Source organism: Lampetra planeri, chromosome 19 (assembly GCF_965212315.1).
Source record: "Lampetra planeri chromosome 19, kcLamPlan1.2.h2, whole genome shotgun sequence".
Lineage (NCBI taxonomy): Eukaryota > Metazoa > Chordata > Hyperoartia > Petromyzontiformes > Petromyzontidae > Lampetra > Lampetra planeri.
The window spans coordinates 10,715,684-10,730,945 of NC_136125.1; the positions used below are offsets into that span (position 1 = coordinate 10,715,684).

The 15,262-nt window shown below is 48.5% G+C and overlaps 1 protein-coding gene across 1 annotated transcript in view; it reads left to right on the plus strand.

Annotated features, from left to right (window-relative positions):
• Positions 1 to 15,262, plus strand: part of LOC144724107 (ligand of Numb protein X 2-like) — a 48,850-nt gene that overhangs the window by 22,419 nt on the left and 11,169 nt on the right. Inside the window, 4 exon segments of the mRNA XM_078602989.1 lie at positions 150 to 656; positions 8,936 to 9,097; positions 11,223 to 11,360; positions 14,295 to 14,472. Coding sequence (XP_078459115.1) covers positions 150 to 656; positions 8,936 to 9,097; positions 11,223 to 11,360; positions 14,295 to 14,472 — 985 coding nt within the window.

The following is a 15,262-nucleotide window of genomic DNA, read 5'->3' on the forward strand; positions in this document are numbered from 1 at the left end:
ACCGACGTCGCCGGGCCAATGCTAACCACCGTGCCACCGCTTCACATGCTAATAGACACATTGATAATATTAGCACGCGTTCATTCGTACGCAATGTCACACGTCGACGCCGCCCGCCCCACCCTCCCCCCCCAACGCCGTCCACGCAGGTGAACGGCGTGGACATCAGCAACGTGTCGCACAACTCGGCGCGCGCCGCACTCGCTCGCCCGTGCCCCTCGCTGCGCCTCACCGTGCTGCGCGAGCGCCGCTACGGCACGTCCGGCACGCGCGCCGCGCCGCCGCAGCCTCCGCCGCCGGCGCAGCAGCTGCAGCTGGCGGCCGGCCAGCCCGCCCCGTCACCGCCCGGCGCGGCCGCCCCCCCGCAGCAGCACGCGCAGGGCTCCCAGCATGCAACCGCGGCGGCAGCGGCTCAGCAGCAGAGTTTGGACGGGGGGCCACCGGCATCGGCGGCGGCTCCGAGGGGGCCTCACTGCCAGGGGGGGCACCCACCGCCACCGCCGCCTCCTCCGCCGCCGCCGCCGCCGCCGGGGCCGCCGAGCGCGGAAGGGCCGGCAAGCGCCGTGGCGGCCGGCGGTGCGGGCGCCAGGGACGACAGCTTCCACGTGGTGTTGCACAAGCGGGGCGGCTCGGGGCGCGAGCAGCTCGGCATCAAGGTGAGGCAGAGGTTGCAACCGGGTACCCGATACGCGGCTACCCGTACCCGGCTGGATACGGGTACGGGTACCCGTTTGCGACCCTGGTGCGGCCGGGTATGGGTAGGCCGTGAGTCACTGGTGAGTAACTGTTTGTCACTCATTTCCCAACGTCTTGTTTCTTCTCACAATTAAAGTTCCTAGAATCAACCCACCCGCGCCTGCAACATGGCTTCATCCCAGAGGTCGCAATCAGGTACCCGATACCCGTACCCTACCCGTACCCGGCCGGGTACGGGTAGGGTACGGGTACGGCCGGGTACGGGTACCCGTTTGCGACCCTGGTGCGGCCGGGTACGGGTAGGTCGTGAGTCAATGGTGAGTCACCGTTTGTCACTCATTTCCCAACGTCTTGTCTCTTCTCACAATTCAAGTTCCTAGAATCAACCCACCCGCGCCTGCAACATGGCTTCATCCCAGAGGTCGCAATCGGGTACCCGTACCCGTACCCTACCCGATACCTGGCCGGGTACGGGTAGCCGGGTATTGGGTAGGGTACGGGTACCCGTTTGCGACCCTGGTGCGGCCAGGTACGGCAGAGCATCGCCGACCGCTCGCAAAGTGGCGAGATGTTAACTGCCTCGCCGGGTGTACAGGAGGTCGTGGGTTCGATCCTAACCCTGACGACGCCTCTTTATTTGGAATTTGCGTGTCTCTCTCTCTGTGGTTGCATGGATTTTTCTAAGGGTCCTCCAGTTTTCTCCCTCCACATTGAGAATCAACGTCACGCGCCCAGAGTATTTGGCTGCTTTGAATGTCCACGTGATAAGCCACTTGGTCGAGCTATCGTTTGCGGCCAGGTCGCTTCTGGAAAAAAAGAGCTCTCTATGGCTCAGTGGGCCTCACACCTGGTCAAAAAAAAATAAAAAAGCTTCGTAGCTCATCGGATTTTTCCAGTCCAAAGAAAGATTTCAATTGTGATATCTCATATCGAGAAGCAAGCACATGAGCGACACTGCCTTCGCTGCATTGTGGCCCAGAGGGACTCGCGCAGCTCACAAAGTTCGGACGCTTAAACAACAGGAAGTTTTGCCCCGGCCGTTGTCGCGCGATGAAAATCTCATCACATGAAATATAATTGAAAAGTCCAAAAGAATTTAGGCGACACAGACTCCTGAGAGAAACCGCCCTGGGCTCGTTGTGCCAAAGCCACTGGCCCGGTGCGTGCGGCAAGGGGCGTGAGAAGCAACGCGAGAATGAACGATCGGCTCGCAAAACAAACGCTCGCATACACAGCACCCCCACCTTAACCACTTGCAGTGCTCGCCGTGGCGGAAGCGAGCGACACCATCACGCGTGTCGAAGTTGCCGTCTCATTGAACGTACGTGTGTAATGGTAGCACACAGTCAATCAACAACAACAGGTTCGTTATGTTAAACATCATGACGGGGTGGGTGGCTCAGAGGTCAGAGCGCGGAACCGGTTTCCCGCTGGGCTCCTGGGATCATCGAAGCCTGGTTGCAGCAGAGTTTAATCCGCGTTCTCGAGTGGAGTGTGAATCTGTGGTCTCAGCCCGGTCGCCGGTGATTGCGCAAAATACCAAAAAATATAGAGCATAAAATTTGGTTCTGCATTGGGGTGAATTCCAGCTCTTTGGGAATTCAAAATATGGGATTGTTATGAGACGAACACTCCTCTCACATGGCAGAACACGTCACTTGAAGGGATCTCAGAGGTAGCTCCGGCATATCCACTTCCGTGGGCCATTCTCTCACACAAAGGGTTGCACTGCTCTTCGAGAATTCCGACAGTTTTATTTTTTTTGGAGCAACTCATATGTCAGGCTGCCCAGGGTATCAGTTGACACACACGCATGACAACCACTCTGATGACAACCGGGATAAAACTGTCAAATATAAATTTACAAAAAGTTTCTTTTTTCCTGGCAGTGAGAAGGAGAAAATATGTTGGTGTTTTGGCATTTGGGCCAGATGTATTTTGTATTACAGAGGAAGCATTTTCGATATACATAACTGAAGAGGGTAGCATTGGGGAGCTGGTGATGTCAGACTCGGTGGAGAATGGATATCCTCTTCGAATGCCAGTCTCGAAACAAACGTGAAGAATGGAATGTGAGTAAAACATTTTGAAGGCACAAAACAACATACAGGTTCCATTTCAACAGAATCACGGTTAACCACGCTCCGGTGACACACTCGTTACGAAAATGTATTTACACATGGTCTTAAGAAATCGGTGGTTGGATGTTAAAGGAGCGAGTGGTTCGCAAGCAGAAGGTCACGAGTTGAAATCCTGACTAAACCCATCATCCCTCTGGGGTCGATAAAATGTATTCTGCTCTGTGAAAAGTCCAACAATGGTTGTCCTTTGGAAAAAAACAAGTCGCCCTCGCCATAGCAATGTGCAATCTTGTTGTATGTGGAGGGTCTTACAATATTTATAAAAAAATGTTTTATTAATTTGTGCAAGCTCGTGTCTCGGAGTTTTCTAATTATAAGACCTTCTCCACAATGGTAACCAGGTTCATAGATCCGTCCAGCAGTTCAGGCTTTTTTAAAGTAATATGACTCATGAAACATAAATAACCCACTCGGACATTCAGTACATTAAAAAGCTGAGTATTTAATGGATCAAAGCGTCAACTATTGTCATAATCACGTCAACTCTGCACAATTCTTCTTCTACAGTGTACATGAAAAACACGCAACCGATTGGAGCAACCGTACGAACCAATGAACGATAAAGAAAAATATGTCTAGGTGGATAATCAGCTAACGTATGAGCCCTCTAAAGTGTACTCCCCCCCCTTTTCAGTAAAGTGATGTTATAATTGGAAAAGATCTGTTACAACAAGGCAACCGCTCGATGCGCCGTCCATGAGCGAGGACCGACACCTCCCGTCAGTCTCTCGCCCCTCTTGGCTTGCAACCACCCAGACAGTCCGCAGCTGGCACGCTGCTGCATGGCACCGTCTCAAGGCTGCCAGCGAGGATGCGTTTCGCTCCTTCGGCGCGTGCGTGCGCGTGCGTGACGCACGGGAGCCCCAACCGCCGACGAGGCTGGCGGTCGACCGCCAGCCTCGTCGTCGTGCCCTCGCTGGCGCACGGCAGATGCCCGTCACTCCGGCCGGCAGGGCCCCTCGTGGTGTCTCCGGTGTCGGGCACGAAGGTTCCTGCACCACTCTGACCTTTCACCTCTCAGGCGATGAGTCAGACTCGGTATGCCTTGTGTCAGACTCACTAATTAAAGACTAATAGATTGCGCACTCATGCCATGCGTAACAATGTGCCCACGTATGTGTTGCACTCCTTAACAGATATATCAAAACCAACCCACATTAGCAACTATAGAAAAATGTGCAAATTCTATGATATAGCCTTAGCCTTAACAAAATATGGAATCGCACTGGCGTTAGCACGAAAAAGTGCTCCAAGAACTTGACAGTATACGCAAAGTCTGTGCACCACGCAACAGACCACAAACAGAACAATTCATCACAGAAACAATCATTCTCCAGTAATATATCAGAACAAGTATCTTGTTGTCAGTGGGTCCTCTTCGCGAGGTAGCTCCTGGGAGCCCCATGCCCTTGGCATAGACGGACTTCGAGTTCAATATGAAAAATGGAAATTTCCAACCTTGAAATCACGCCCCTTCTCATCGATATTAATTACCGTTAATGCAACCTTCAAGTTTCAAGTTTTCAAGTTCATCTATTAGGCATAGCCCTGTGAGCCATTCGGCTCGTGAATCGGGTGCAACCGCAACAAACAAAAAACAAAAACATGAGCAAGAAAACATCTCAAAGTGAATATGTGACTAAGTGCAAACAGAAAATCCAAGAAAAGACAGCAAAATATTGCAGAAAAAGCACCGTACACCAACGCTGTGTGCAAAAATTCCAGTGGGATGCAAGTCAAACAACAACAACAACCACAATACAACTTAGATTAAGGCCATCAGTCTTACTCCGTACTACAACAAACAAACATGGCCCAACCTAGACCGTGGGACGATGTAGACCCTAAGACTTTAGACTAGGAACCCGGATGTTATATCCATGTATGGTGTTTGCTACTCCTTGCAAGGACCAACATTTCAACTAACTTAATTCGGACAAAGGACCGATGCCCCGTGAAGGTCTCAGGTGCGATATCACTTATTTATATATTTGTGGCCGTGAGAATGGAAGCCTCCCTTCCTAGACGTAACTCTGCTGATAGGAACGAAGGCCCTGTCTTAATGAGCTCAACATATATGTAGTATAAACGAGAGCAACTCAAAGGCAGTTGTGACGAACACTTATAAATATAATATTAATCACGTATTCATTATCATGACGGGGTACACACCCAACACTCTAACGGACTGCATCTCTGAACGTGTGAATTGAGCTGTGAGGAATGCAAACTGATGTTTTTACCCCCACCACCCCCGTCAATGTGAAACAGCAAACGTTTCACACATTCCTCTCCAGTATAAATTAGACTAATTTATCTGTAAACATAAGCAACGCCTGGAAATAAACATTTGGCAAAACACAAATCTATTTTGCCTTCTTCTCAATGACAGTAAAAAAAAACTATTATATTTTATTGTTATAATCTCTACAGCGTACAAGCAGAGGAGCGCCTATTTTTAAATCCTTTATATTAAGTTCACTTGCTTGCTTGCGCGCTAACGACCATACAAATCTTTCGGTCGTTTTTTAACCCACTTCCCGTGATCCAATCGAGCTGACATTTTGCACACAGACTCGTTGTGCGTGACAATTTATTTTCGTGAAAATTATTTTTCAAAATTTTACACTTTTTAGGAAAAAATAAATTATATTTAATTACCAATTGCTTAATGGTGGCAGGCAATCATCTGGCCCATAGGTGGCAGCCATCTCAAGCCAGAGGACGAGAGGACTCTAGCCGCCACGCATATAAAGGATTTATAGTGAAAAACTTTGTTTTTACGGGTTCATTTTTTTTGGAAACCTATCTCTTACTCCTCTATCTGCACCCTTAAAACTCGACGATTTATATTTTTCTCCGCTGTTGGTTAATTTGTGGATGGTAATTTGTAAGTGAGCACAAACACACGCAATCGATGCCATTCTTTGCTTGTGATTTAAGTCCCGGGGTTAGGGTTAGGCTTCGCAGTTACTCAACAATCAAATTCAGCCCTTCGTGTCAAGAAACATCATCGCAGGTGCGCTGGATGATTGTAACAAAGCAATCATAAAGAAACCCTTTGTCAGTTCACTGCCAGATGAAGCCCTCGCCATGCTGTGTTGGTCGTGGGGCTTGTTTGACCAATATTTCGAAAGGTTGGTCAGTGCGGGTTGGTGGTCGGTGCAGTGGCGGCTCCTGCAAAATCTCTCAGGGGGGGCAAATGTCTGGATGATTGATAAGGATAAGGTCCACCCATGCAATGGATAAACTAACAGCTTAAGCATGTAAAGGCAACTTCACTTCTTTAATATTAATGAAAAATAAAGTGACTCTTACAATACATCTTGTTTGTTTCTATACTCACTATTATTACAATCCACTCAGTTTCTTTTATTAAAGATTCCACTAGGTGGCGACAAATAATTTTGTTGACTGAAACGTGCTTACGTATGATGACGTAAGCACGTTAGGGCGAGCCTTCCCGGAAGCCATAGAGAATGCATTGCAGCGCCCGCCCTTCGAAAAAAAACATCTTTGAATGTAAGTCTATGGGACCACACGGGGCGATTCTCAGCCGGAGTGAAATCGCCCAAAAAGAGGCGGTACTCCACAGAACGTGACATGACGCTGATTGGACTATATCCAGAGGCACAGTAACGGCTAGCATAGCTCTGTGGTTGAATGAGATTGTTAATGTGATTGAAAAAGTCCCTTTCACACATTGGTGGTGCGTCGCCTAATCGCCCTAATGAAGAAACCGCCCCTGGGTTGGTGCCTGCCCAGGACCATGTTTGACACCGCGTGGCACCGGTGTTAGCCGTGGCCGTGAATCGAACTCAGCTTGGGGCGGGTTCGTAGCGCAGCGCGCTAACCGCTGCACCGCACCTCCACCCAACGTGACGGTTCGAGGCAGATAAGCACTTGTTCTAAGGTCCACCAATATTTGTATTCCCGTTGATGATAGATGCGTTTTATAAAAAAAAAAAGGTCCCAGTGCTCATTTCCTGTTTACAGCCCTAAACCATCTTCTTGGTTCTTTCGGTAAAGTCACGTAGAATGGAAATAATAAAATAATAAAAATAAAACATAATAAAATTATTCTTACGACGTTTCGGCCACAACGCAAGCAGCCGTCCTCAGGTGAAGAACAGGTCTGTCAGAAAGACAGCGTCTGAATGAACACCACCAGGCTTGGCAGCGTATATTTAAGCTGGGTTGGAGGGGGAAGAGCGCCTTGACAAAGGAATTTGCATAACAAGAGGCAATTAGCATATTTATGGGAAATGCCCTAAACCAGTGGTGGAAATTCCATATTACTGTGACGAGGGTGAGTGTGTCCACAAGACAACCGATGTTGGTTTTCTCACACGGTGGTACTCATTGTATTGACCGTGAAGAGATGATGGGTCGAGTCAAGACTTCGGCTCGCAGCTTTCTGATTGCGAGCCGCTCGCTCCTTTAAAATATCACCGATTCACAAGCCCATGTATGAATACAATTTCATAACGAACGTGAAAGACGCATGGTTAACTGTGATTTTGTTAAATGAAATCCATGCGTTTCCCATAAAGTCTTCTTTGCAAAATGTCGACACTGATCATTTGTGGAAATCAAATGGAAATGGGTTCCACGTGCATTACATGCATTTTGTATCACGCCCAGCAAGCCTTGTCCATTCTGGTTAATTCAACTGTGCGGTAATTCTCCGTATTTTATTGTATATTCAGTTTAATTCTGCTTTAATGCATTTGACCGTCGGAGCTAAGTATTGTTATTAAGACGTCATGTCGAATGTAATTGTGCAAATCGGCAGACATACTCCAGGCTCGCAACAACATTGGGCAGTCTGATTGATTTGACACTGAGCAGAGGTGAAATGGAGAAAATGGCCAAATTTGCCGAGACACAAAGTATGGAGCGCGATGGGCAATACTTTGTACCTCCTGAATAACGCGCACGAGTGATCGTCATGGGGAGCCACGAGTGGGTTCTGTTTGCTTGTCCGAGCAGCATCTCGGTTTATTTCCTTTGGCCGTACAAATTATCTCATTTTTAATTTTCCGATTTCCAATTTAAAAAGCCGTCACTGTTAATGATTTCTGCGAGGGTCTAAAATAACGCGCGAAGCTTCCCGCCGGATGAATTGAGAATAACAAGCGCCCTAAAGAGAGAGTTCAATTTCCACCGCCAACACATCCAATTTCCAACAATTCCCAACAGCGAGGGTCAAGTCAGCCGCGAACAAGCAGGCAGACGCTGCTGCTTTTGCATTACTGCGAACAGGCTGGGGAGAAAGACACACAAGTGAAAGCTTGACTTAAACCACCCACACTGCTCCAAGTGGAGCTGTGTTGGCAGATTCATTTTTTTTTACCCTTCATATGTTGAAGTTTTATTTTTCCTTCGACCCATTGTACTCGGAAATGCAGAGATAAGAAATTGGATTTTTATTTTTTTTTGCTGGGGAAGTCAACGAGTCAATCTTAGATGCGTTTACACTGAACGGGCTGAGGTTTGACTCCATTTGATTCATGGGAGTATTTAACCCGAAAATAGGAACACAGAATCATCAGTAGGGAAGCTGCTATGTTATGAAATGGCCAGCACACCGGACTTGCAATTCAGAATCAGGATCTTTATTCAGACTGGAGGAGGAGGAATCCGATGAGCTATGAAGCTCTTTTTCACAGATATTCAGTGTGGGCAGGTCAGCAAGTTACAACAGCAATCAATATAAAACAAACGATAGGAATGCAAAAACAGTAAAATCGGTAAGCAAGTGACTAAATATGAATAATAGAACATGATTATTTAATTCTAGATTTGAAGCTTTCGTGACTGCAAGGATTCATACTCTTTGCTTTTTTCGGTAAAGTCACGGAGGTTAAAAGAAAACAAATAAATTAAATCACGACGTTTCGGACGCGACACAAGCTTCCGTCTTCAGGTGAAACATCAAAATCACTTGATGCGGCATAATCGTCACCGGCGTTGCCCGTGAGTGGGAATCCATCCCGGGTCGCCGGGTTCGTAAAGCGCAGCGCGCTAACCGCCACGCGACCGCTCCCCACATCCTCTTGCACGCACGCGACCCCCGCTCTTCATGTCCCCGGCAGCTCGTGCGTTGCGGCGACGACTCGGGGGTCTTCGTCCTGGACCTGCTGGAGGGAGGCCCGGCGGCCGTCGACGGGAGGCTCAGGCCCAGCGACCGCGTGCTCTCCATCAACGGGCACGACCTGCGGCAGGGCACTCCAGAGATGGCGGCGCAGGTCATACAGGTGCGACCAACGTCCATCCCACCACCCGAGGTGGAAAACGTTCTTGCTTCAGCTCCGTCCGGCTGTCTGTCCGTCGTGACACTCAGCTGCGTGCCGTGACGTAGCTGCAGTGCCGGCTCCCAGCTTGCACTGCGCAGATACGCTCCCCGTCGCCCTTTGCGCAAAGCCAACGGCACGGCGAAGTGCATCTAATCAGCAGTCACGCAGCATGAGTCGCTTCGCAAATTAACACTTGACAACAGCCGACCAATGTTGGACAAATGTAAACCCATTGTTGGCTTAACCTCGGCGCGACCTTCAATTAATCACGTGCGGCCGCTTGTTTTTTTCCAATGATCTTTTTATTTTTTATATATAACGCTTAATTCATAACGCTTCAACTCATTAACATCAGAGCGTGACCTGCAATAATTCAGAGCAGAGCCTGTCGTGCTTTTCGCGTTTGAACTGCGGGGAGGGCCGAGGAGGCAGTGGCGTATTGGCTGCAGTTCAAATCAAAGGCAGGGGAGGGCCGTGACAACGCGAGCACTGTGCTTAATATTTGCATTATCTGCTTAATTTAGAGCCTGCCAGCACTTGATAGGACAACAGCAACTCAGCATTCCAATGAGAGTGGGGAGCTGGGGTATGAGACTGGCATCTCAATGGGCAGGCATCTCCGAATTTTCTTTTGGGGGGAAAAATAAAAAAAAAACCCAACAAAAACCTCTCCGTCTGTCTACGCTGCGAAACATATTCAACCCCACTTCAGCGGCTCGTTGTCACTGGGATAAAAAAAAAACACGAAAAATGTGGCCAAGGCAGAGGCGCGCGCGTTAATTATGTATTACGTAGCGCTCGCCAGCGCGCGTACGACACTCCGGCGGTGTTTAGAAAGCCGACGGGCAGAGAGAGCTTCCACAGGACAAAACAATACGTTTGCTCGTTTTGGCAGCCCGTCAGTAAGATTTGACAATTAGAACCACTGTTGGTGTTTAGTTTGTTATACCCCCCCAGCAACCTCTGATTATCACGGTTGGTCACGTAGGGTGCAAAAGAAGTTCAACTGACGTGCACACGAGATAAGTCCGCAAATTTAGCGTGAAAGTGTAATTCATATTTCATTCTATTTCGGAGAGTTATAGTGCTGCCACACCCCCTCATTGAACACTGCTTAGCGCATGGACACACCGTGTACACAACACGTGTTGTATAACACCATGTACACAACACGTGTTAGTAGGTAATACAGAATATCTCGATTCCTGCCTCTAAGTTCTCGACTAAAATTCATCGTACGGCAAGTCAGGTTGATGATATGACACTCATTGATCCAATCGCTCGCTCACTGGCTGTCAGTCGCCCCCTTATCACTCCTCTCTTGCTGCTACCATGGTTACCATTCCCGTGAACTTCACTCATCGATTCCTCCACCCAAAGTATGTGGTCTACCAGACCGTTTCAACCCATCCATGCTGTGTTCACCCACCACATGAGGAAGCCACTGGAGAAATGCACTTTTTAATCCAGATTGAAAACTCATTTCTTTCGACCTGCTTTCTGTGTTCAGTTTGTTGTCCGTCCCCTGCACCTCCCAATAGCACTGTTGGCTGTGTACCGTGCCAAAAAAGTTCAACACACACGTAAAGTGCACGTTGTAAAATATACCTTTTTGCGTCTTCCATCGGCACTGCTCAAACTTGCAATTTCCTCCATCTCTCCACCCCCCCCCCCCCCCCCACGTGCTCTCTGAACACAACCTCGCTAAAGAAAACTCAAGCAACGCATTCACTCTCCATTGACCGCAACATTAATAGCGCGGACACGGTCTGCTGCTGCTGGGCCGCTCGGCATTGGGTTTTTTTCGGCGAGCCTTCGGAGCCATGCTCGGTAGCCGAGCCGCGACGAATGAAAAGAGACATTTGGGCTCCGCCCATTTCAAACCTTTATAAACAGTTTGCCTTTAGAAGCTTAACCCCCTTTTCCTGATGACGACCGCTTGTGTTGCGGTCGAAACGTCGCGGTTTTTTTGTTATTTCCTTTGAACCCATCCACGTGACTTTACCGAAAGACCCAAAGAATACGAATGGAAAGATGCGCAAAGGTGTGAGCGGCGGCGGTGGGCGGGGGGCTGTGCGCGGCACAGGGAAGCGAGGACCGCGTGCACATCGTGGTATCGCGGCCGGGGAAGCCGGGGCCGCCCGGCGCCAGCGGCCAGGACGGACGGAGCCACACGATCCCGGGAGCCGCCCACCCCAGCCCGCCCAAGCCCTGCCACTACCGGGTACCCGCACGGCGACGCGCGGAACAAACGCCAGCGGGCGGCGGCGGGCCAAGCGGCGCTTGGTGGCGGTGACGCGGCCGAGGGAGCGTTCGCCGCTCGTCGCGCGGGGTTTGGCGGTTCAAACCCTGGCGGCCGCCCTGATTAATACCGTCCGTGTAAAAAACATAATACTGATTTACACCATTGGAACCTCATTTGCCAGTAAAAAATATGATAATTGTTTTTTTTACCCTTCTATCTGGCAACAAAAGGCGTCATCTGGTCGCGTACACCTTTTGGCGTAATCTGGTCCAACCCATGTGAGACTAGGCTCTAAGGAAAGCTGTCTCGGGTGTGGACCAATCAACCTCAAGGACAGTGCATATATTATTAGAGTTATGTTTTTTGTTTGCATTATGGCTGCAGCTATTGTGGTCTATGCAAACATGACTCCTTGTAAAAAAGGTGTCAGTTTTGTTGCCAGATAGAAGGGTAAAAAAAAACAATTATCATAATACTGATTTATAAGAGTAGGCCATTGCGTACCACCATCAGGGTCCAGATGTAGCCAATTCGAAAAAATTACATCGCAAATTACTCAATTGGGATTACATACAAAAGGCAGCATGCATCGGCTCCTACTGGCAGACTAATGCCCCATGTCATGCTTGCAAATACGACTGTCCTGGCATCTTCAGTTTTCACCTGGTTGAGACAAAATAAACTGAACTTGCACTTGTGCCACGCTAGGTGCAATTTGAGGCTGCTGCGTTAAGCGCTGCACATTTGTATTCTAGTATTTGTTCATTGTTGTACTTCCAGCGTGCATGAAGATTACTTACAAGTTTTTCAGCAGCAGTTCGCTGAACATGTGCCTGCCAGGAGTCTTTCTAGCCATTACAATCTCTCAACGCTAATAACGTACACACAGTCGGTGAAAAAAAAATGAAATAAGTATAAGACCTACAAAATTGATGTCATTTCGATTACCCAGAAGAAGAAAAAGCATTACCTCGATTCTAGATTTGAAGCTTTCGTGACTGCAAGGATTCATATTCTTAGGTTTTTTCGGTAAAGTCACGTAGGTAAAACATCAAAATTAATAAAAAATAAAATAAAATAAAAAATCACGACGTTTCGGAGGCATGACGGAGACTTGTGTTGCCTCCGAAACGTCGTGATTTTTTATTTTATTTTATTTTTTATTAATTTTGATGTTTTACCTACGTGACTTTACCGAAAAAACCTAAGAATATATTACCTCGATTGTTACATGATACATATTTGGTCGTAAATATTGTTGTATTCTCCTCGATACCTTATCACTTCTGCATAGTGCACAGCAGACGTTCGCGGGTGCTGGGTGGATTATTAATATCGCGGGATTGCGAGAGATGGCGATGGCTTGCTGATGGCATTGGTGATGTTGTCGAGGCAGCACGAGAGCGAGTGAGCTGCCGTTTGTGTGCTGTGGATTTCGTGAAGAGTCCACGTGGCGTACCGGGACAAGTCTGCCTCGCTTCACCGTCATCGTTACCCGCGCTACTTACCGCTGTCGAAATGTTTTTTTACGTGTGCTCATAGTTAAGGTGACGATGGTTATCGTTCCTTGTGAACCAAGAATAACAATTATGACGTGACAGAATTCCTTCAGGTTTTACAATCCACTTGTGCTGGGTCAGAGGAAGAATATAAGTCTTTTTTATAAGCTTGTGAAAAAATACGATTATTAAGTTGGCTTTGGTGGCTCGAGGCATGGGACTTATCCACTGATCCAGCACCTCGTGGGCGCTGGCTTTAGCCATGGAGGGAGACAATTGGAAAAGGGAATGACGTCAATTTTTTTCGGATTGGAAATGCCATGAGTGTGATGAGTTATGTGCTCTCGGCATTGTCTCTGACCAAAAAACAACTCTGCAAATGTGCAGTTTTATTTGCTTGAAGTTATATCCAAGAGAAACATTATGCCGTGGTTTTGAGTGAGACAGAATTGGCCCATTCAAAGCAAGCCACTGACATTTCCTTAATTCTAGGAATTAAGAAGAGACACTTTTTGAGAGATAATTTCAGAATTAATTGAATTATATTAATATAAATTATTCTACTTTCTTCAACGGCTACCCTGCTCAGATGGGAAAAGAATACTGCGATTATAATGATAATTATCTGTATGCTCGTAAAAGCCTCGCCGAGTCAATGCTTTATAATGAGAGCCCTTCTTGATATGTTTGGCCAGTTTCTTAAGTATTTCTACGTTAGTGGCAAAACAGACGCATTGTAGGGAATACAAACGTAATAATGGTCTCTGCACTGTCATCAATGGCTACACAAATGCTCTCATCATATTTGTTTAATTTCCAAAGCAAATCTATTCCATTTTGATTACCATGACCATCCTGTCTCCATAAAACATGCACGTGACAAGGTTCTCCACTTGCTGTGTGGCACAAGAAGCACTTCGAGTAATATCAGAAGTAGTTCGATGATGTCATATTCCAGAGGCTGCGTTTTCCACGTGTGTGTGTGTGTGTGCATCTGTGCGTGTTTATGCAATTTCCGTGTGTGTGTTTATGCCTGTGCGGACGTGCATGCACGCTTCCATGAGGATGCGCGTTTTTGTGTGCGAGAATGTGCGTGCACACATATTCACGTGTGTGTGGGAAGCGGAAATGTAGTGGTTAGCGCGCTGCGCTATGAACCTGGCGACCCGGGTTCGATTCCCGCTCACGGCCAACACCAGTGATGATTATCTGAACCGGTCCCGGGCTTCCCTTAGGTCGACTCAACCTTAAATGAGTACCTGGTGCGATGTGAGACAAAGGCGGCCAGGCGTGGTGTTGGCCACCCACCCCCTCGTGTGCCGTGCCGGCCTTCATAGGTGCTCGCTAACACCACTAAATGGGGGATCTTTTTGTGCGCGTGTGTGCGCGCGCGCGTGTGCCACCTGCACGGCAGGAGCTGTCTCAAGCGGTGTCGTGCCAGGAGAAGGTGGTCACGGTGCGCAAGGAGGCGAGCGAGTCGCTGGGCATGACGGTGGCGGGCGGACTCGCCAGCCGCAGCGGGGAGCTGCCCATCTTCGTGACGAGCGTTCAGGGCCACGGCTGCCTGGGCAGGGACGGGCGCATCCACCGCGGTGAGCTCCCCACCCCACCCCTCCGACGCATTCAAATGATCGGCATCATCAGCCACCACCGTCACTCATGATCCTGATGGCACCTGCACGTGAGCTAAATGTCACGGCATCATCTCCCCGGTGGACGCCGTCTCGGACGCGTTCCATTGAAAATGGGCGCTCGAATATCACCCGCGCGACTTGGACCGGCTCTGGAAATTTCGGCACGGCTTGACTTTAGCAATAAAACTAATGATCAGCTTGTTTAATTATCAATTCGGGAACAATTGTTCTCAAGTGCATTTTTTATGATGCGTTTCTTTTAATGGGAAAATTGCATTGCAGACATCGGCTCTGTATACTTGCACCCTGTATCTGAAACTAAGGCTTGCCGGTTACGCACCGGCCTTCAACACAAAGGTCAATTGGCCTCTTTTAACCCTTTCCAATTCTGAGACGTCTGCAAGTTGCGGTGTTCACCGCCGAATCTCGGAACGCGCAGGCGGTTCAGCGAGGGGCGTAGGGCCATTGTTTTTAAAGACATTGTACTCACCGCAGAGAACTGTAGCGACACGACCGCACCTATGATAGCTGGCACCAACCTGTGCCACACGCCCTCCCACATGACCTTGTGGGAGCCTCAGTATCGATAAAGTTCGTTTATTTTAGTTTGTCTTCCGATTCCATTCTGATGATGTACACGTACGGCGGTGTCACTGGAACTGAATCGGAAGAAAAACTAATGACGTACACGTACACCTATGTCAACGGAATAGGAAAGGATTAAGGAGGCCAGTTTGTCAGAAGGCCA